General features: G+C 35.9%; 2 protein-coding genes across 6 annotated transcripts; one reads left to right on the top strand and one right to left on the bottom strand.

Moving 5' to 3' along the window:
- Window positions 1-562: 562 nt before the first annotated feature.
- Window positions 563-2,341, bottom strand: LOC132156825 (interferon alpha-inducible protein 27-like protein 2A). The gene is made up of 4 exons (XM_059565865.1): window positions 2,261-2,341; window positions 2,131-2,166; window positions 1,173-1,334; window positions 563-1,021 (listed from the first exon to the last, which is right to left on the bottom strand). Exons 1-4 carry the CDS (start codon window positions 2,265-2,267, stop codon window positions 918-920), a joined length of 309 nt encoding a protein of 102 aa, XP_059421848.1. The 5' UTR covers window positions 2,268-2,341; the 3' UTR covers window positions 563-917.
- A 786-nt stretch (window positions 2,342-3,127) lies between these two features.
- On the top strand, window positions 3,128-14,639 carry LOC132156823 (PHD finger protein 3-like). 5 transcript variants are annotated; one of them, XM_059565864.1, is made up of 16 exons: window positions 3,128-3,278; window positions 4,255-4,520; window positions 4,602-4,712; window positions 5,271-6,525; window positions 8,059-8,302; window positions 9,060-9,102; window positions 9,306-9,426; window positions 10,237-10,393; window positions 10,604-10,720; window positions 10,938-11,066; window positions 11,169-11,307; window positions 11,581-11,776; window positions 11,877-12,024; window positions 12,118-12,207; window positions 12,295-12,490; window positions 12,579-14,639. In XM_059565864.1, exons 2-16 carry the CDS (start codon window positions 4,280-4,282, stop codon window positions 14,141-14,143), a joined length of 4,752 nt encoding a protein of 1,583 aa, XP_059421847.1. In that variant the 5' UTR covers window positions 3,128-3,278; window positions 4,255-4,279; the 3' UTR covers window positions 14,144-14,639. The 5 variants fall into 5 exon arrangements, with proteins under 5 accessions (XP_059421847.1, XP_059421846.1, XP_059421845.1 ...); XM_059565861.1 differs by having other exon boundaries at window positions 3,205-3,342; XM_059565860.1 differs by lacking the exon at window positions 3,128-3,278 and having other exon boundaries at window positions 4,179-4,520.
- The last annotated feature ends 8,213 nt before the right edge of the window (window positions 14,640-22,852 follow it).

The raw sequence follows: 22,852 nt of genomic DNA, 5'->3' as shown, positions 1-22,852 counted from the left end.
AGACAGTCAGCTGATCAGATAAAAAACAGACTCTACCAGGATCAATCACATCAAATGTACTGAATATTTCAATGTATGTTCCTTTTTGATTGTACTGAAGCAACCATCAAGTTTATATGTAGCCAAAACTTTAATGACATCAAAGAACACTTGAGAGCAAAGTTTTTCTAGAAGCTATTCAAAAAAATAAATTCAAATTTTGGAACCCATTTAGATTCCTGAAGTGGGTTTTAGCAGCAAAGCTGTGGAATAACTGATTTTGGTTCCCCAAAGAACCTTTCAATGAGTTCCTAAAAAGCCCTTATTGTTATTATATGACGAACAATTGATTTGTTGTAAGAAATTTTTTCCCACTATAAAGAACCTTTTGTGCATTAGGATGTTACAAGTTTTTTCATGGAACCACAGATGCCAATAAAGAACCTTTATTTTTAAGATAATATTTGCGTGTACTGTACCCTTCTGGTCAGCTTCAAAAAAAAAACTTTATTCTCTCCATGATTAAATACACGTGTTTGTGCTGTTCATCATTTGCAAGTAACTGATCACAACATGGATTCATTTAAAAATAGTTATTTTTCACAATCTTTGCAAAACAGTGAATAACAATAATAATAATGAACAGGATGTAAACACGATGTAAAATTTCTGTTAGAAGATAAATCTACATTATACCACCACATTTTAATGTGACTTGGAGCTGTAGAACGACCCCATAATTTTGTTAACAAAGGTGGCAAATGAAAAATCACAGATTTTTCTATATGTTTTCGGGTGGTTATATTCTTATTTTCAAAATGTAATGAAAGTTTAAAATCAAGCTACAAGCAATTACTTTAAACACAGAGAAGCTGGTGCTAAACTCTTTTCATAGTAGCTGGCTGTGATCAGAAGCTCTTTGGACTCCAGTGCATTTCTTATTTTCCCTTGAACAAATCAACTGCTCCACCTACTAGAGCTCCTGTGGCACCACCCACAGATGCCACACCAGCTGTTGCTGCTGCAGACAAACCAGCAGCACCTGAAAACAAGGACAGAATGCAAACCGTTCCATGTACATTAAACAGGTACTATTGATTCTTAAAAATTCAGTTACAATTGTAGCTTATAAGGCTAATTAATTAATGTTTGATTGTTTTGCTCGTTTATACTCCTAAAGAACTGGTAAATACCTGCAGACTGGAGGATAGCAACCAAACTTCCCGCAGCCACACCGCCCCCGTTGGCAATGGCTGCTGATGACATCATGCCAGCTGCCGTAGAGCCTGCTGCGATACCGGCGCCCGTAAAACCAGCGATCCCGAGTGCCACCGGGGCCAGAAGTACGGCACCAGCTAATCAACATGAAAATGAACAAATAGATCAAAGTATTTCTGTGAAAATTTGTCATTTAAATTATTAAATTAATAACTAGCATTTCACCCTTAAATGGAATAGTTCACCCAAATATAACATTTTTCAGTAAATATTTTAAAATAATATTATGAAAATAATTCTCTGGCCATTCAAGATGTTCATGAGTTTTGCTTCGTTAGAAAAGATTGAGAAATTTAGCATCACAGCACTTGCTCACCAATGGTTTAACTGCAGTGAATGGGTGCCGTCAGATCGGGAGACCAAACCGGTGATAAAAATTTTACAATAATCCAAAAATAATCCACATGCATCCAGTCAATCTGTTAGCATACACTTTGTGACGTTTGAAAGGAAAAAGTAACTTCTGGCCAAAATACCAGTCCATAATTCATATTTGTTTAGAACGGTTTTGGCTTGTAAACTGTGCTTGATCTGAGCATTTTTTACGGGAGGAAGCACAGTTATGGATACAGGACTGGTATTTTAATGAGAAGAAGTTAAAAACATCTTAATTGATTACTTATGGTTTACTTATGAGTTATTGTGATGTTTTAATGAGATGTTTAAACTCTTATTTTGACAATCTTAAAAGAGAGAGAGAAAAAATGTAGAACTACTAAGTTTTTTAATTTCTCCAAATCTGTTCGTTTAAAAAAACTCATCTACATTCTGGACGTCCTGAAGGCAAGTAAATTTAGATTTTCAGCAAATTTTCATTTTGGGATCAACCATTAGGGTACTTGTTTCTGAAAAACATTTGGTCTTACTACTTACCGGCCCCAGCTGTAATACCGATGACGGTGAATAGAGCTGAAGTTGAAATATAAAAGATTTTAAATAAAAACAACGAGAGAAACATGGATATATTTGCTTTGTGTCGTTTATAATAATAATTGGTACTCACCTGGCATGCTTTCGAAGAGTTTACATTAAACTACAACGTGAGAACGGCCTTCGACAGTAGGCTACACACTTCATTAATGTTTTAGACTTGTGACTTGGACTTGAAGACACGCCCCAGTGACGTACAAAACGAAACTAGCTTCGGTTTCCTAGAATCGCTGTTATTGTTGGCAAGCAACCACTTCTCCCAGGGATCGTCTTACTAAACTTAATCATTCTATTAATGGCATTATTTCTCTTTCATATGCTTCATCTAATTTCTTTCTTTAATTTTTGTTCTTTCTGTGATGTAGCTATTTTTGGCAGTCGACATATTGTGGTCCACTGATTCTTCCTCTGACAATGATCACAAGACAGTTGGATGTTAATATGTAATGTTTTATTTAATCCCGTGCGTCCCATTCTCAAAGTAATTATACTTTGTTCTATTATTTTTGGAAAGTAACGGTTCACTGCAAGAGCAGTTGTATTCCTCCAGGGGGCGCTTTGGCTGATCAGAAACCCTTCAAATCTGAGGGCGTTATTTGGAGAAACATGCTCACAAATTAGCCATCTTTTACATTCATTATTTACAATATTTTATATCAACTATAAAAGCAGAAGTAAGTAGAAAGTTACTTACAATAATGGTTTATTTAGTAATCACCTCCGAGCGTAACTGGCGGTCCGGGGAAACGCTGAGTAAAGTAACAAGCACCATGTGACAACGCCATAAACGTGTGACCTAATTGTAATTGTTATTACTTAAAAATAAATGTATGCAATTGTTTCTTTAAACATGCAGCTGTTTGTTTGCTTAGCTTTCTATTACACGTGCTATAATTTTATTATTATTTGTTTAAATACTATCCTGCAATGACGAGTGCTAGGTCACGCTGCCCCCTGCCGACAGAACCAGCGCGTCACACGTTTACTGGCTCAGAGGGTCAACAGGAAGTACTACTTGTCCCACCACAGTTCTCAAGCGGAAAAGGTTGTGGCATTGGCGACAACGGCAACCCGAATGGCATCCCAACAACGTAAGCGATAATACAAGTCCTTATCCCATTATGCACTGGCTCTTCTATCACAGTGACAAACGCGGTGAGTGTTTTATCTAGCCCGGAGTGGGCGTGCACGCTCAGTTCGTTTATCGCGAGGCCTTCCTGCGGTGCACGCGACGCGAGTCGATACGAGTTTGTGCAAAAACCGCGTCGAATGTGCCGCTAACTGTATATGCACATTTGGAAGGCGGTGTCGAACGCTTGGGGTTGATAAGAGTGAGTTTTACTCGGTCTGGTGAGCGGGTGAGATGCACGCAGACTGGTTGGTAAAGGCCCGCGGAAGCGTTTGGTGGCTTGTTTGTTTTGTGAGGCGGTTTTAATGCTGTGCTTTGCTTAAACGACGAATGCATTTTTTGCAAACACTAACGCCGTTTTTAAAATGCTACATTTTCTGCTCAGGGAGAGTCAATGAATGTGTGAGCTGCTGAGGGCCGCGTGCTCTAGCTGTCTGTGCACGCGAGCCGATCTGGAGCCAAAATAAAAACACCAGTCTACTCTTAACACTTGAAACCAATAAAGGTCTTTTTTTTTTCTCAATTACGCAATACGTTTGTTGTAGGCACATAACCAGATGTTGATTTTGTTAAGTTGTTCTTTTTTATGGAACTTTAAATAAAGTTATAAAATATTTTATAAAATATATTAAAAGTTATGAAATAAATAAATTTCACTCTAACCATGTAGTAAGTACATGTAGTTAATATATCACCCAGTACTTATTTGTATAATTACACTGTAACAATGAGACCTTAAAATAAAGTGTTACCGGAATGCATTAAAACTCTCTAAAGCTTAATTTGTTTAAGAACATACCTTAAAGTCATGGCTCCAAAACAACAACAACAACGTGGAGTTAATGTCATCAATCCAGCTTATGTCAAAATACCCAACATTAGAAGATAATGCAGTGTTCAAGATACATTTATAACAATTACCTGTTTTACTCTCCCAGAGCAAACCATACAGTGCAGGCATTCATGGATATAGTTGGTGGCCCATTCAATCATCTGGTTCCCAGTGACCAGTTGGATGATTCCTTACTGCTCGGACAGAACCTGGAATGTGAAGCTAGTGAGGAGTTTGAAGCGGGTCACGGCCAACCTGAAGATTCACTGAAGAACATGCTCAGTGACAAAGATCCCATGTTTGGATCTGCTAGCGCCCAGTTTCATCTCTTAGAAAATGAAGATGTCAGTTTTAAGCTTGGGAGCTTAACAGGTACAGTAGTTGCTTTTGAAGTCTGCTTGTGTGTTATTTTAGAAGAAGGTCTGTCATTAAACTACTTTGTGTGTTTTGCAGCTGCAGATCATGACATGACAACAGCAGGTGTTAGTCAGAGTCCATCTGAAGGAGAACACAGTCAGTCCAATTTCTCACAGGGCAGAAGACATTTACAGAGGAGACAAACAGGTGCACATAACAACATGGACACATGAATCAGCTTGCAATAAAGGTTCAGAAGTAACCCTAATAAGTTCACTGATTGTTTGCAGCTGTCAAATTTTTTTTTTCTTTTTGGTAAAGCTTTTATTTTTTATTTTTAAATTTAATTATTACAATAAAAAGATTAAAATGTAAATTATGTAAACTTGTCAAAAAAAATATATGTAGTTTAAAGCTATTAAGACATTTATTCAAGATTAGTTTTTTGTCTAAACAGTGATACATGTAGAATAAATATTGCACTGAGCCACAAAAATGCTGTAGGAAATCACAAAGGGTCTTTATGTTGTTGTGAAATTTTCTTTTTTTTTTAAATAAAAATTAATTGACAGTTTTTCCCAGTTCACCCTCCTTTTGGTCTCCTTTGATATTGTTTAAATGTCTGTATTGATATATTAATAAAGTATAAGGATTATTTGGTTTAAAGTTTTATTAAACCAATATTTTTGCCCATTTGCTGTGTATGACTGCTCGTCTGTTCTGTTTTGCCACTTTAAGAGTATTGAAACCATTTTTCTCTTTCAGCAAGCCGCGGTCGAGTTAAAGGCAGGCGCCCAGGTCCTGTGCGAAAAGCAGCTGGGAGTAACAAGCAAGAGGCAACATGCAGCACAAACCCAGGTGGAGATAAAAGCCTTGATGCAAAAAGAGAAGACCTGCTCAGCCGTCGTTTTGGAGTCCATGAGGTCCACTCCTCTATGAATCCAGTAGTTGTGTTACGTCGATTAACTGTTACTGTCGGGGGCTTCAAAATCGAACTGCTTCCTGGCCCGTCGCAAGCGTTTGGATCGTTTAGCACTAGCGCTCTCCAGTCTCTGGGCTTCCAGGATGATGGTGTTGCTGCTGATGGCCTTGCACTCAATTTGGAACAAAATCAAGATGATGGTACACAAGAAGTTGTTAATTCTGCACAAGAGGTTGTCGGGGAAGTGAGCGTCGGCCAATCAACTAGTGAAGACATGCCTATGGATTTTGGGCCGTATGTGAACCCTAATGAAGTACAAGACACTAACAGCAGCACCAAGTCACTCAAGCCCAGCATGGAAAACACCACACCAACAGACACCGAAAAGAATGACCAAATCAAGACCCGGAAGCTAAGCGCACAAAAAACAGGGAACAAGAACGGCACGGCAGTTCAACCTGCAGTCAAAAAGCTTCTGAAACACAAACAGGCTCTGTCAGCTGCCAAAAATAAACCATCTCATATCACCAGGCCAGGGCTCTTGCAGAAAGTCTCTAGACATCCCAGAGACAAAAAGATACATACTAGCCACCCAGAGAGTCTCAAAGGAAAGCCTGTCAAGGTTGGCTTGAAACGTCCAGGTGGGCCAGTCACTCCTAAATCACCCTCAAAAATACAAAAGATTCCAGATGGACATCATGCAAACCAAACGGTGAACCCACCTGTCCCGGTGTCCCCGACTGTCAGCAGAAAACTGTCATCTGATTCTGGTCCAGGTGTCAAGTCAATCCAATCTCCTCACCCTTCGAAAAAGCCACAACATCCTCCCACTCCTGTAAACAAAACAAACCCACCTGTGACAAACAGCCAAGGAGAAGAGGAGCAGGAGAAGGTCAAGATCAAGAAGCCAGAGAAGATCCAGCAAAGACACAAGAGTAGAAACTCAAGGAGCATCTCGATAGAGGAGCCGCAGCTCTTTATCCCTGACAATGCCCCTGTGGTGAAGAAGGAAGCCGAGGGCGAGCCTCCTCCTGAAAGCGAGACTGTGTGGGATCCCAGCAAGCACTGTGGATCATGCAAGAAACCTCACAACAACCGGTATGTCAACTTTTATCTCTAAATTTATTCCAGTGGTCATAGGTCAATACATCCGTTTAATCCCAAATTTTTCCAAGACATGAAAATATACAAATGATGTGTCATTAGGAACCCTAACCTTTTTTTTTTGTTTTGAAAAATGTGTGAAATAGTTTTTTATGGTCGGTCACAATTGTGACCAGTGGGATAATGTGTGATAAAATTGGTTATATTTCTTAGGCCAGCTATTGTTTGATCACATTCTAGGGTAACTATTATGCATTAAAACCCTTATACAACATTGACAGGAATACTGAGATAAAAAAACGAAAGAAATACAAGCTACGTTTTTCAAAATTGTTACTTTCTTGCAAAATACATCATCAAATTTTTATATTAATGCTACCAGTATTGCAACATTAATATTGTAAATTGTTTAACATTTGAACTTTTAATTAAGTGCAATATTTTGTCATTGCAACATTTTAGTGTAATTTTCACTAACAACTGCAATTGGATTTATATTGTATACTTAAGTTTATGGTTATCCCATTGGTCGCTGTTGTGGCCATCAAGATGTTTACTCATGACCACACTTAACAAACTGAATATATGTGAATTTATATATTAATACTAGACACCTTAAATATGATGTGTACAAAAATCTTTGTCATATCTTTATGGTAACATATTTTACTAGCCTTTCATTTTGGAGCTTTGATGCAGCCATCGTCTTCTTAAGGTGCAAACAGGAAAAAAAACTATTCTGGTCATGTGACAAATTTGCGCTAATCACGTAAAACTGCACATATTTGATTGAGACCCTTTATTTTTTCTGTATCTGCAGGAAGTGCACCAAAACATCAGTCAGTAAGGATTTTAGAGATTTATAAATTAAAATGTTTTTTACGGTCACTATTAAATCAAGATGCATTTACTTGAGATGCAAACTGAACATTTGAAGTCGTTTTCTGTGAAACTGAACAAAATTAATGGAGTTTATGCCTGAAATAAGAAAAAAAACCTTTGCCAAAGGGATATTTTAAAAATATAAACTTGCTTTATCATGACCAGTCTCTTATAAATCATGACTGTAATTTTAATGTACACACATCTTGATTTAAGAATCTTTAGACATTTTCAATGGAAAATAAGACAAAAATACTGCTGAAGATGAGACTTAAATAAAAAGTTATTTAATAGCAGAGCTATTAAAAAAAAACAAAAAAACAACAAAAAAACATTGGTCAAATGAAAAAGTAGAGGAGATCTGTTGGACGATGTATTTTTTTTAGATCTGTTGCAACTGTGAAGTGTTGCTAATACAACTCTTTGTGTGGTGCTTAGACATTTATGTTTAGATACCAAATTGACATATTGGTACCTTCAATTTATTGCTTAAATGTTGTTTATTTGTTCTTAAGTCATTCACATTAAACCTGCAGAAACCCTAATAAATTGGTAGTTAGAAAAGCCTCATGTTAGATCTGAATGTATTTGCTCAAAGCGATGGACTGAAGACTGACCTGTGCTGTTGTCTGTTTGGTTGAGTAGGTTTATGGTGGGCTGCGGCCGCTGTGATGACTGGTTTCATGGGGATTGTGTGGGTCTGGATCTGGCTAAAGTTCAGCAGATGGAAAAGGAGGACCAGGAGTATGTGTGCTTGAAGTGCTGTGCGGAAGAGGATGGGAAAACCGGTGCTCAAGCCACAGAGCAGCCTGATGATAAGTTATCTGCTAAGCAAAAACTGAGACCCCAGCAGTTGGTCACCGCAGGTGGAATACGACCCTTCCGAAAAGTAAGCAAACAAGTCATCCTGTAGTAGACTGCAAAATAATGTGTTCACATGCATAGTCAAAAAAAATCAAGAGTTAAAGGAAGTATTTAAGTTTTAATTATTTTGTTTAACTGACATGCATGAAAGTATAGACGTTACGCAACATCACTTTAATCAGGTGAAATGTGCCTGAAATTGTTGTGAAAACCAGAGGCTGCCAAATTAATATTAGCGTGTCATTTGCCTCAAATCAGATTGATCAAAGGGTTTTAAAGGAAGTAAGAGTTTGTACTAATGGAAACTCTATTTGATACAAAAAACTTCAAATATTACATTTGGACTTCAAGGGGAAAAATAATACAAATGTACAATATGACCCTTTTAATTGGAAAGAACATGGGATCTGATTTGTCCTATATCAACCTAGTGCCAAAATTAGTTTGTCTTTGAAGCATTAAAGTATTTGACGATTGCTTATGGCAGAATTACATATATTTTATTCTGCCCTTTCTGATTTAGCTTTTGATTTGTGTGGTAGCCACCAGCTTACTTTAAAAGGGTTTGTACATATCTGCTTTTCTATATTATTAACACATGGGTGTAAAACACACAGTGTATGTGGATGGTTCCTCACAGGGGTGTTGCTGTGTTCACATGGATAGGTGTGTTACACTCTCAAACTACCAATGATATGGTCACTTGAATTTGGTTGGCTCAGATTGCAGTTTTCACTGCTATATTGTAGTTTTTCTTTTTTAATTTTTAATTTTTTACATAGGATGTTGGAGAACGACGACCATCAGAAGATTCAGCATCAAAGGGTATACATACTTCCATCAGTTATTTTATACACCATTTACACAATTTTATTAATTACATATAAATATTTAAATATATAAATATTTTAAATGGTCAGTTTATTATTAAAATGTTTGCTTATTAATAAAATGATTAATTTTGTGTATTCATTTTAAATGAATACAAAATTACATACATTCATAATTTTGAGTTAAAATTTTTGCAGGACCAAGTGTGAAACATGAGACGAAGAAAGTGAAAATATCACCTGTGACCTCAAAGAAACCGTCCACTGGAAAAATCAGGCGAAGTGTTCGAGACTCACTGGAGGAGATTCTTTTAAAACGGTGTGTGAGAATGTGATTTTTGCTGGATTACCAGTTAAAGTTAGTCAGTAGCTTTTCTTTAGTTGATTAAAAAGAGCTACAGTGGGGGAAAGTATTTATCTGATCCCCTGCAGATTTTGTAAATTTGCCCACTTACAAAAAAAAAAGGTTCTGGTAGGTTTATTTTAACCTATAGAGACAGAATACCAACCAAAATATCCAGAAAATATATTTTTTTATAAAGGTTAGAAATTGATTTGCATTTCAGTGAGTTAAATAAGTATTTGATCCCAAAGCAAAACATGACTTCGTACTAGTGGTCGACCAATATATATATTTTAAATCTCTCCCTCCCAAACATGTTTATTTTACAATATTAAAAAAGCAATTAAATAAGCTATTTGGTCTTGCCCCTGGTGGTGAGAGAGGTTGAAATGGAAGATACAGATTGTGTGGACAGGTGTCTTCTACACCCGACAAGCTGATATTAGGAGTAACTTCTTAAAGTGGCAGGATGGTCACATAACCAATCTGTAGGAGCCAGATTTCTTGCTGGTTGGTAGGGGATTACATACTTATTTCACTCACTGAAATGCAAATCAATTTCTAAACTTTTTATATAATCTGGAGTTTTTTGGTTTATATTCTGTCTCCATCCGTTAAAATAAGCCTACCATAAAAATTACAGACCCTTCATTTTTTTGTAAGTGGGCAAACATTATAAAATCAGCAGGGGATCAAATAAATATTTTCCCCACTGTTTCTCGTTTTTATAAAGTGTAATGTTAAGTTGTTCATATTCTCTTCAATGTTTATCCTCTAAATTTACAGACTGAAGGAGGCCGATATGAAGATTTCATTGGACAAGCCTGCTGAGCTGGCCAGGAGAACGGAGAAAGAGCTTTTTGCTCTTTTTCAGAGTGTTGACAGCAAATACAAAAATAAATACAGAAGTTTGACTTTCAATCTGAAAGATTCGAAAAATAATGTAAGTATTTTAACATGATTTTTGGTAATATAATGATTGTTTTTCAGTAGCATATGATGTAACGACCTTGCAAACAATATTGTAAAATATGATTTCATATTTGACATTTCATGTCTCTCTCTGTGCAGTATATGTTTTACTATTTGCCTATTTTAATTTCACTTCTAAAAATCATATGCAGTGTTTATGAAAAGAAATGTTCTTTTGCAGGTGTTATTCAAGCGAGTGCTCAAGGGGGAAGTTTCCCCTGCAGATTTGGTGCGTATGACTGCAGAAGAACTGGCCTCTAAGGAACTGGCTGCTTGGAGACAAAGAGAGAATCGACATGTTAGTAAAACATTATAGCTGTGTTGCATTTCTAAAATCTCACAATTTATTTTTTTAATAAATAGCGTAATGCCATTTGGAAAGTGTTTCCCTTCGTTAGTAAAGTAAAATATGCAGCAGCAAATTACATTACCGTAATATGTCCTTTTAGAAAAGTAATTTCAGAATTTGAATTCAGAATTTTGATTGTTAACCGTATTGATGTTTTTGCTGGCAGACGATTGAAATGATTGAGAAAGAACAGAGAGAGGCAGAGAGACGTCCTATCACTAAAATCACCCATAAAGGGGAAATTGAAATTGAGAATCAAGAGCCTGCCAAGGCACCAGAGGCTATAGAGGTTGAGGTGAGATTTGGGAGACATTATGCTCCATTCTGTTCAGCTTTGTTAGATTTTCCAACAAGGAATAAGAAAATTGCTTACTAAATTTTCCTTTTGTGTTTTCAGCCAGAGCCTGTGCCGAAACCTGTGGAAGTTCCTGAAGATAAACCCCCTGAGACAAAAGCTGACAGTCCTAAGAAATCTGTAGATACCACCAACTTGCACAAGTCTCATCTATTTGACCTCAACTGCAAAATCTGCACAGGTAAAAAAAATTCTGAGTTCAAATAAAGTTCTGAAAAGGTGAAAAAATTAAATGGGTTATATCATACTAAACTAAAAAGTATCCTGGGTCTACTTATGTTAGCAAAGCTTTTGACAAAAAAAGAAAAGAAAATCATAAAGTACAATAAGAATCTTCCACTTTGCATGTTAAAAAGAAACTAAAGTTGCAAAAATAGTAATTAGTAAAGCTTTCAGAGTATAAAAGGATGTTTATGGTACAATGAACTTCGATTTTTTTGATGTTTCTCTGAAGGTCGCATGGCTCCGCCTACAGAGGAAGCTGCTACAAAGGTGGTAAAAGTGGCTACAACAGTTGTGAGAAGGCAGTCTAGTACGACAGATGAATCTCAGCACTCCACAACTACACCTACATCTACATCAGCACTGATAGACGATCTGTCTTTAAGAGCCATGGAGGAAGGTCTCCTCAATTTTTTGCCCGAATCCAGGTAAGAGCCCTGATTAAGCAAGATTTTAAATGATTTTCAAGCAAGCTCATGTTTTGTAATAAAGACTTTAAATGACATTATGAAATTGTTGCGTTAATAGGTCAGATAGTCTGAGTAGCAAAGAAGACACAGCGACTTTTCTCAGTAGTCTGGAAAGTCTGTGGAGCAGCTTTGTTAATATGCCAGCTGTGGCGAGGTTCCTAACAAAAGCTTATCCTGTCTCTGGAATACTGGACCACCTTACACAGGTAAATTGGCAGTTAAACATTTTGAAACATCCTAAATGAGTCATTTACACATACGACCTGACATATTAGAAACGTTTTGAATTGTGGTTGCAGGATTTGCCAGACAACATCCAAGTAGGTGGACGAATCTCTCCTCAAATAGTCTGGGATTATGTCGAGAAAATCCGTGCTTCCGGGACAAAGGTGAGAATGATTTATTCTTGGATTTGTCACATTCTGTAAGTGACCATTTGTATGTGCTGTTTGTGACTTTACATTTTTTTCCCCTAGGAAATATGTGTTATTCGTTTCTCCCCTGACACCGAGGAAGATGAGATCTCGTATACTTTGTTATACGCCTATTTTAGCAGCCGAAGAAGATACGGTGTTGTCGCCAACAACCGCAAACAAGTTAAAGACATGTATCTCATTCCTCTCGGCTCCACCGAAAAAATTCCCCATCAGATTGTACCGTTTGATGGTCCAGGTAAGTCTTTCTTTACAGGCTCATTTGTAGGATCCAAATGATTTTTGCAACAAAATCTTGATATTAATTGTGGCACTCCACATTGTAGGGCTGGAGACCAATCGTCCCAATCTTCTTCTCGGATTGGTCATCCGCCAGAGACCAAAAAGAGACTTTGGGGTAATCCTGCCAAGCGATGTCAAGGAAGCTCCAAGTGTCTTGGTAGAAAGCAAACCTCATGTCGATTACCCACAGAAAGCTCCTGCAGTTCAAGATGTGAGCACACAGAAAAAAGACACTGCAGACTTAGTTAAGTCTGTCGTTGAAGAACCTATATTGGATACTGAAACCGAAGAGAATGTTTCTTTGCGCTTTCTTCCTGGGGTGCTGAAGTTGCCTGGAAATGCGGCATCGTCTTTGAGCGACACTGTGAAGGGTGATTCTACAACAACAGTAACCAAGACTCCAACTGTTGATAGTGAAAACCATGCAGAAATCCATCCTAAATCTAGAGTCACCGCTCCTCGACTTGATCGCTTCATTATCAAAAAAAAAGACCCCAAAGCTGTTAAAACAGAGCAGGCACCATCCAGCTCAAGTTTGGAGACCAACTCGGAAAAGAAAGAGAGTGGAGTCATTCTTTCTCTGAGTGACAAACCTGCAGATGTTTCAACAGAGAGTTTCCTGTCTTCTCTCACGGCCGCTAAACCCAAAGATGAGTCCGTGTCCGGCAGCATAGCTGCACCAATTAGTCAAGAAACAAGTGAACCCACTTCATCGGATCCATTGAAAGATTCTGTCAATGACGGCTCTAGCTCTGTCCCCAAAAACGAAACCATATCAAGTCCCATCAAGTCTTTGAAGACACCTGGTATTTTAAAGACACAAGCTTCTTCAGCTGAACCTACCGAGTTAAAACCTCAACAACCAGAAAGTAATTCAGAAAAGAAAGTTGCTCCACAACCATCGGCGCAACCTTCTCAAGAGTGCAAAGCCATAGAGGACATCCAAGCCATCACCACAATCTCCTCAATTGGGAAAAACGAAGGTCCCAAACAGTCCAGAACCTCTTCTTTTAGCCCTAAATTATATAATCCAGCCCTCATTTTTCATTCGTATCCACCTGATCCCCAATATTATCCTCCTCCAGCCAATCTTGCCCCTTTCTTACCCCTTCATTCACAGGTTCCTCCACCTTTCCCGTTTCCTCCTGGTCCACCTCCTCCACAGATGTTCCCTCAAAGCGATCCTCACATGCTCGCTCCACCTTGGTCTCAAACCGTCCCTCCCCAAACGCTCCCTGCACCTCCTCTGACATATGAGTCCAGCTTGCCGACCTCTTCGCCCCTCAGCAAAGACGAGAAGAGCTCGGAGAAGTCCTACAGTGATTTGGGCGACAAGCCGTCCAGAAAGTCTGATGAGACCTACAGGAAAGACAATAAAAATAGAGACCACTATGACAGACACCATCACAAAAGCAGGCACTACGACAGGGACCGCGAAAAGCACAGGGACAGAAGTCACAGTCATAAAGAGCGCCACTCGAAAGAGGACCGGTACGACAGACAGAGAGAGCGGCACCACAGCAGCAGTCATTACCGTGACCGAGACAAACACAGACGGGATTCTGATTATGAGAAACACAGGAGAGACTCAAGAGACAGGCGTTCGTGATCTTGGCATCAAACCGCTCCACTTTCCTTAAATCTGTCAAACAGTAGAAGAAAACTATTTATAAAGTTGCAAAATGATTTTAATATGGAAAAGCAGCTAGTACGAGATTTCTAGTTAGTGTTTTTTTGCAATCTAAATGATATTTTTGTTTTAATTGTAAATTTTCCCTACCTGGCTTTACAATTACCCACTAATATTGTCTTCATAAGCAGCTGGTTGTAATAAAGAAATGAAACTACTGTTGTACGCAAAGTGCTATGAGACAAAAAGTCTCATGGCTGATGAGAACAGCTTCTTTTGCTTCACTTTTTATTTTTCCGTTTTAATTTTTCTAAATTTTGCTTAAGTATTTTCTATGTTTCAGGTGACAAATATTTCTTTGTACATTTTGTCTTGTCACACAAAAGAAATGTGCTTATTCAGCACATTATGTACAGTTCATAATATGTTTTTATTGTTAGTAAAGCGACTGAAATTAAAGTCTTTGTTTCTTAAAGAGGCTCTTTTTTTATTATCATGCACTGTAATAAAAGCAAACAAAAAAAAAATCCCACCTGAGATCACAGAAAAAGGTAGTGTTTATTTTACAATAATGAAAAAGCAATTAAATAAGATTACTTCTGGGGTAGTACATTAGTATTTTACATTTATTATGGGAAATGGAAGTGCGTCAACTCTTAAGCCACTTTTTTTTTTTTTATACACACCAAACACATGGAATATGGTTTAAAACTGTATCTAGACATCACAAATATTGCTAACGGTAGCAAAAACAGCTGTTTTCACTAATGAAAACATTAGACATTCTGACTCTTTGCTGAAAACAAAAAAGCAAATACAAGTAGTTAAAGGTATACTGCACCCTAAAATGAAAATTTTGTCATTAATCACTTACTGCCATGTTGTTCCAAACATGTAAAAGCTTCGTTTGTCTTCGGAACACAATTTAAGATATTTTGGATGAAAACCAGGAGGCTTGTGACTGTCCCATAGACTGCCAAGTAAAATACACTCAAGGTCCAGAAAAGTATAGTCAGAAAAGTCCATCTGTCATCAGTGGTTCAACCGTAACGTTATGAAGCGAAGAGAATACTGTTGGCAAATAAAACAAAAATAATGACTTTATTAAAACAATTTGAAGCCACAGTTGCCTTTTCTACTACCCTTCACTGTGTGCCTCCTCATGCCGGTCACATCTACACTTTTTGGAGACTCTAGTAGTAATAGTAATTGTTTCATTTCCCAGATTACAGCGGAGCTGCACAAATCCAGTTGATAGGGATACGCTGAGGAAATCACCTTGGGTGGAAAGAGATACATGATAATTAACAGAATTATGTTCACAATATTACAAAACTATATTGTAATCTTTATTGTTTTGTATTCACATTTTGTTATTGAACTATTTCTTAAATAATAATATGTATGAATATGTATTAAGAATACATTTTTCATAATGTAACAAAAGTCAAGATGCTGTGTCTTACCGGCCAGACTGCAAGTAGCATGCAGTGTAGAACAGGATGCCCTCTGGTGAAAGAGTTTGAAACTGCAGTTGTAGATGAGTTCTGTGCCTTATGTTGATGGGAGGAAATGACATCCAAGAGGATTGATTCCCACTGAAGAAAGGCTCAGTGATAGATGCAGCTGGAAAAGACATGGAGAACCCTGAAAGTGTTGAATTTTAATAAGCTTATTTAAGAAACGTCTTGACTGTCATAAATTGAACGGACCAGTAGTGTTTTTTTTTTATATATATATAAAATATTTCGATTAATTTTTTTAAAAGATTCATATTCTATATATGTGTTTGTGTGTGTGTGTTTAACAAAGACAACAAGATCCTTTTTGAGAAATATAACATTTTTAACAAGTTTCGTATTCAAAGCAATACTTGACAGTGCGATATGTGTGTGTGTGTTTTTGATTAAATACTATATGCACAATATCGTTCAAAACTTTGGAGTCAATGAGACTTTATTATTCACCAAAGAATCCTACAAAAAAACATTATTAACATTATTCAATTTTGAAATTAATGTTTTAAAATGTCATAAAAAAAGTTATTTTAATGTGTCATACTATTTTACTGTATTTTTGATTATTGCATCCTTGGTGAGAATAAGAGACATCTTCAGAAACATTTTTATACACATTTATACAAACATTGTAAAGGCAGGTAAATATATTATATTATATTATATTATATTATATTATATTATATTATATTATATTATATTATATTATATTATATTATATTATATTATATTATATTATATTATATCTATTAACTGGATAGTATTTTGTTTCTACCCACAGTTACTATATACCTGAAAAGAAACAAAAATATGGCTGTTAATTATAATGATAATGAAGTAATTTATCTCCGGTCTTTAGAAAGCAGAATGAGTACATTTGAAAATTTTAACCTATCAATTTATTGTCTTCATTTTCTTTTTTACACTATGTTTGTCTGAACACTACTGAGGACCCCCAGCGGTTCCCTGGAGGTGGGATTGATTGCGGTCTAACCTTGCTTGCAGAAGAGACCAGCAGAGCCTAGGGGGCACTGGCATGTGTATCCATCAGGAAGGGGCACACAGGTGGCGCCGCGAGCACAGGAGGAAGGTGAGATGTGCTCAGCATCACAGAACAACACTTTCTAAAGAGTAAAGAGCACATTTCCATCTAAACACACATTGACAGCTGGAGGGGAAGGCCAAATACAAATGATTAATAATGTTTGTCAGTCATTCCCACACACAAACAGGCACATTTTCTGAAGTGGAAGTCTTACTGGACAGAGGATCCAGAGTCCACACAGGTGCCTCCGTTCTGGCAGATGACCAAGCTTCACGGATTAACACCACACTGCCCCACATTACATCTGGACACTGGCCTGCCCTCGGCCCACCTGAAGGATGAAACCTCCCATTCCATCTCGTCCAAAACAGCAGATCAAAAATAAGCCTTTAAAGTCAAAGATAGACAGAAACTCCTGGCATTATTTACTCACTCTCATGTTCTTATGGTAACCAGGGGCTGTATAGCAAAAAAAAAAAAAAAAACACACACAAAACAGAAACCAAAACATAACACTAAAACCACTTTGAAAATAGTCTTTAATTGTGCATTATTCTGATACAAGCCATATGATATATTGAGTGAGGAATAGAGATAAATACAGTATCAAAAGTTTGGTGTCAACAAGATTTTTTTTTTAGAAATTTATATTTTAGTTCAGCAAAAATGCATTAAATGGATAAAAAATGACAGTAAAGACTTTTCAAATTAATGCAGATATTTGATCAAATAAACTTTAAAAGAACAGACTTTCTTCAAAAACCTAAAAACAAACAAACAAACAACTGATCCCAAACAAAGCACTTCTAATCACTCTGGAGGCATCCATTGAACATCCCAGCATGCCCCAGATGCCTTTATCTAGAAGTCTAGTAAATGTAACATTCAGAAAGGGGAAACCATCACTGTGCCGTCACTGAAATTTCATATAATAAAAACTTCAGCACATCGCTCTCTACAGAAACAAGAAGAAAAAATAACATGGTGTTGACAAAGAGTGTGACTATTTTTGGAAAAGCTATCAGGGAGAAGGAGAGGCAGAAAATGTGTACAAGTCCATGATGCCGAAAAAGAAAGAAATTATGCTTTTATGATGATAAAGAAAAATCTATTCTGTTCCTCTCTTTCAAGTAAACAGAAAAATTTTTTTTTAAATATCCAGTAAGTGGCAGATACAGATACAGTGTTATGAATATCAAGCCACTTGCACTCCATGAGATCAGTTCATATATTCATAGGTGGGTATTAAATTAAGATGATAATTAAATAGTCAGTCAATAACCATTTCAAATCTTAATCAAGTAGTTTCAACAATGTAATTTGAGCTGTTCTGATACTATATTTTATTTGCCCAGTAGACTTCCATTGTAAGTGAATTACTGTCAACAGAGGGATGAGTTGAAATTATGTTATGCTTTAATACAGAATAATTTGCATTGAATTTAGTTCGCAGTTCTTCAACAAAAGCGACTATATAAGACATGCAGTGGTTTGGAGGAATCAGTTCACAAATGTTTTCATGACGTTGTGCTTAAAGGGGTCATATGATGCTTTTTTAAAGATCATTACTGTGATACAAATACTGTGTATTTGTTGTAAATGAATATGTTGACATGCTTTAATGTAAAAAGAAACCCACACATTATTTTTCAAATACTGTACATTATTGTAGGTTCCTATGCCCGGCCTCTCTCAAACGCGTTGTTTCCTACAGTTATTTGTTTGGTCTATACATAATTCACATACTTTCATTTGGTTATTTCACTGCTTTATGTGTCTAAACTTTTGAAGGATCAATAGTTGTTACATTTTACAAGCAATTCCCCTCAGAATGATAATGTTGACCTGCAAACACCATATTTTGTTAGCATTAAAATTTATGTTATCATAAAGTTTTATGCTGAATGATTGCACACATATTACACACAAGGTTAAGGGTCCCATCAGAGCTAAACAAAAGATCAATTCATGCACCTCACTTTCTCTACACATCACTACACAGATGATCCAAGTAAGAAAGACTGATTTAATCATGAACTGACAATCTGAATCAAGACATCAAACAAGACCATAATGAATAACAGGAAAAAACACACTACCTTGAAAGCTGTTCTGAATCTGAGAGCCCGCAGGCAATAGCTCAGGTGTATATTCTTCATATCCACCCACATAAAGATGACTAAAGGTGTTCAAGCCCACCAGTGGTCCAGGGGATGTACCCATCCTCCTCTTCTGCCTATCAACCTGTTCAGAAAAGAGCAAACCAACATGACGTCAGCTGGTAAAAAAGATCTTAGAGTCAAAATCAGTCACTCAGAACAAGAAAACACAGTCCCCGGTCATTTCTCTTTTCTTTGTATGAATGTATAGCATGTTTACTGGCTTTTTCCTTTCAAACAAAAAGCAGTTATTATTTTAAAATGGTACTACATCTTTAAAGCACCATATAAAAGGCAGAAAACATTTTTTTAAAGAGTACTTTTGTTTTCAAGTATGAAAATCTTTAAAACAACGTATTTATTTGAGAAGCAAAATGTATAGTTAAAGGGGACATCAGATGCAAAATTCACTTTTACATTGTGTTTGCACATAAATGTGTCTTAGCAGTGTGTGGACACTATCATCCTACAATGATAAAAACCCATTCACTCATTTTTTTCTTAATCCCCAAGAAAACCTAAACAGTCTCAATTATCAAGGCCTTTTGATTTTCTGAGCAGCATGATGTCATACTGCTCAGGCCCCACCCACGGTCGCTGACAGATTGTCCTGTATTAGCATATTCCCGCCCTCAGCCAGCTGTATGATGTCCGCCACATTCTTCTCACTCATACAGCTGTAGCAACAGCAATGTTTCATAAACAATGCAGGTATTTTGTAGTTGGATGTAAAAGGGAATCTTTATGTTCTCCTGATATCAGAGCAATTGAGGACGCAGTGGATTTTTTTGATAATGTGCCACAGAATACACAAAAAATGGAAGAGATGGGTGGGGTGAGCAGTAGCTCATTATCATTTAAAGGGACATGCACTGATATGGGTTGCTTAGAACAGATCTTTTTTTACAAGGTAAAAAGGCATTGTTTTACACGAATGAATGTATAAAATATACAGTTATTTATAAAAGATACTTCTTAAGATATATATTTCCATTAGATTTTTTTTCAATAAGCTTAAAAGTGGAAAAGTTATTTATGCTTAAAAAATATAAATGATATAAAGTATTCTCTACTTTTATTATCTCTATAACATATTACAAGAAATGTTTAATTTTAAAACAGTTTCTACTGGTAAGCAAGGTTTTATCTTTATTTCTTTAAATATTTCTATAATAATGACGTTTACATTTATTGTAATATTTATAATTATTAAATTATTTATTATACAATTATTATTATTATTTAATAATTTAAAGATGTTTAACACATTTAATGGTACACACAAGAATTTTTATTTTATAGTCATTATGTAACAAAATATTTACTATCTTTATCTTTTATAATTATTTTTCAGGACTATTTGATGACTGCAAAGCTCCAGCATTTATTTTTAAATGTTTTGCAACACTATAAAAAAATCTTTAAATCACTTTTCGATCAATTTAATGGATATTTGCATTGAATAAAAGTATCCAAAACACAAACAAATGAAACAAACAAAAAACCTGAACCAACTTTTGAATGTTAGTGTATCTAAAAATAAAATTGTATTAGGTCAGACCAACCTTTTCTTTTAAGTAAAGCTAAGTCAATATACAACATAACAGTGTAAATATAAAACACACTTTCAGCCATCTGTTTTTCAGATATCTTCCAAAGTGCACTGTGTAAATATTGATCCTTGGGTTCAGGCGCTTGCTGATAATTGTTGCCAAACCCGAAACCAAGATTATATTTATGAACAATCCTGCCGTTCCTCACCCCATGTGAAGAAGTCGTTTCAACTGATGCCTTCATAAAAACAATAACCCAGAGAATTCAATTAACACATGCAGTGGGGACCAAAAGTCTGAGAATATATTTGAAATCTAGGACTCGTCTTTTTAAACCTGAAAATAAACCGATTAAGGGTTTTGAAAAATGCATGAGGTAAAATGAATCACTAATTTTGATGTGGTCATTAATCAGTCAATTACAATGCAAAAAAGTAATAAATTAGAAAAAAAAAGTATGTCAATTTGAAGCATTTTCACTGGTGGTCCAGGTCAATCCGGCCTTCTATAAAATGTCATTTATTTTTCTTTTGAGCTGATGGATCTAACGCTCCAATTTATCTGGCCAATTATCAGATGAATAGTTGTCTTCTCATCCTCTCTGATTTCTTCTTTTTGATTTTGTCCTCCACTGTGCTGCATGGCTCCCTTGACAATTGCTTCATTATTCATAGTGCTGTCCTCGTCTCTTTCCCTCGATGAATCATCCTAAACTATAATCCCAAGAGACACTCGCTGAACTGAGGAAGATTCATACCCCCTTACGCTTTTATTCGGCTGCCTGTCTTTTGATTAAACATGTTCGTAGCAGTGACGTGTCAGTTAGCAGCCACCGAAACTGACCTTAAAATAAATTGCCAATGGTGGCGGAGGAAATCAAGGCATGAGGAAACTTGACCGAGATGCCTTGTCTCTCAAAACGACAGCTCTTCTTCTTAACGCCATTTTCAACAGGAAGTTGATTTGTTGGTTTTTGTTATAAATATAGATTTCTACATTTAGAAAAAAAGCCTGTCATCTTTGCATACAATCATTTTCTTAATACATTTTTTGTGTGTTTGTGTGTGTGTGTGTGTGTTTTCAAGTAACAATATGCTTAAAATAATATTGTTTTAAGAGCACAATTTTACAAATATGCATCTTTTTCTTTTTTTTTTTAAGATTAGGATTAGGATTTTTGCTTTAAATTTGAGTGTTGTCTACTTTTCAAGAAATGTATAATTAAACAATATTAAACTTTTTTTTAGCTGTTAAGCAAGACATTTTTTAGATCAATTTAAGTAATTATAATATTATTAAATTGATCATTATTAGTGCTGTCAAACAATTAATCGTGATTAATCATATCCAAAATACGTTTTTGTTTACATAATATACTGTATGTGTGTGTACTGTTTATTTATTATGTATATATAAATACACACATACAGTATATATTTTAAAATATTTACATGTATATACATTTATATTATATATAAATATATTTAATATATAATGTAATGTAATATAATGTGTTTGTATTTATTATATAAATACACACAGTGCAGACATTTACATTATGTAAAACGTTTATTTTGGATGCGATAAATCGTTTGACAGCACTAATGATAATCTATTATACATTATTACACACTATTATTAAATAATTATTACTCATACTTATCTACCAATTAAAGATGTTCAAATGTTTTTATTAGTAAACAAGTCTGCATTTATTGTATTTATTATATAACAAAATATTGACATCCTTATCTTTACAGCCTATTTTGAACTCTATGGTTAAGAGTTCTCCTTCATTGTCTGCGATCTTTTTTAGAGACCTCATATATAACGGATCTTTCCCTTATGGCAGATAATAAAAATCATCGCCCCGTTGTGTGCACAGATAAATGGTCTCTGCTGTTGGGTCCTGGACTTACACTTACAGCACATTTTACAGCAGCTGCACCATTAATATCTCCTAGTTGAGTGATACTATTTCTGAACCTCACTTCTTCTAACATGACCTCACATCTAATGCTGGGAAAAGCTAAACTGCTATGAATCCAGCTCTTTTTTTCATACACCAGCATTGTATGATGAGAAATGCGCTGAAATCAAAGTGAATAAAGAAAGATGGGGTAAAAAATCTAAAGGAATAAGACCATATTCCCACTTAGACTCACCTTGTCCCTTTTGCCCAGAAAAGAGAATGAGGTTGTTTCTCAAAGCGTAGATATTATTGGCAAAGGTGAGCTTCAGGTGGAATTAATAAAAATGACCCATACTGGGAATGAAAGGATGAGTGTCTAAATTCATCAAGTCAACTAAACCTGGGCCGAGTGATGTTGACAGTTGCAAAGAAATAGCAAAAAAAATAAATAAAAAAAATTTACATTCTATATCCATTTATAATGTATTTAAACATAAGCCTA

Source organism: Carassius carassius, chromosome 14, assembly GCF_963082965.1.
Source record: "Carassius carassius chromosome 14, fCarCar2.1, whole genome shotgun sequence".
In the NCBI taxonomy this organism is placed as follows: domain Eukaryota; kingdom Metazoa; phylum Chordata; class Actinopteri; order Cypriniformes; family Cyprinidae; genus Carassius; species Carassius carassius.
This window is presented reverse-complemented; position numbering and strand designations above follow the sequence as displayed.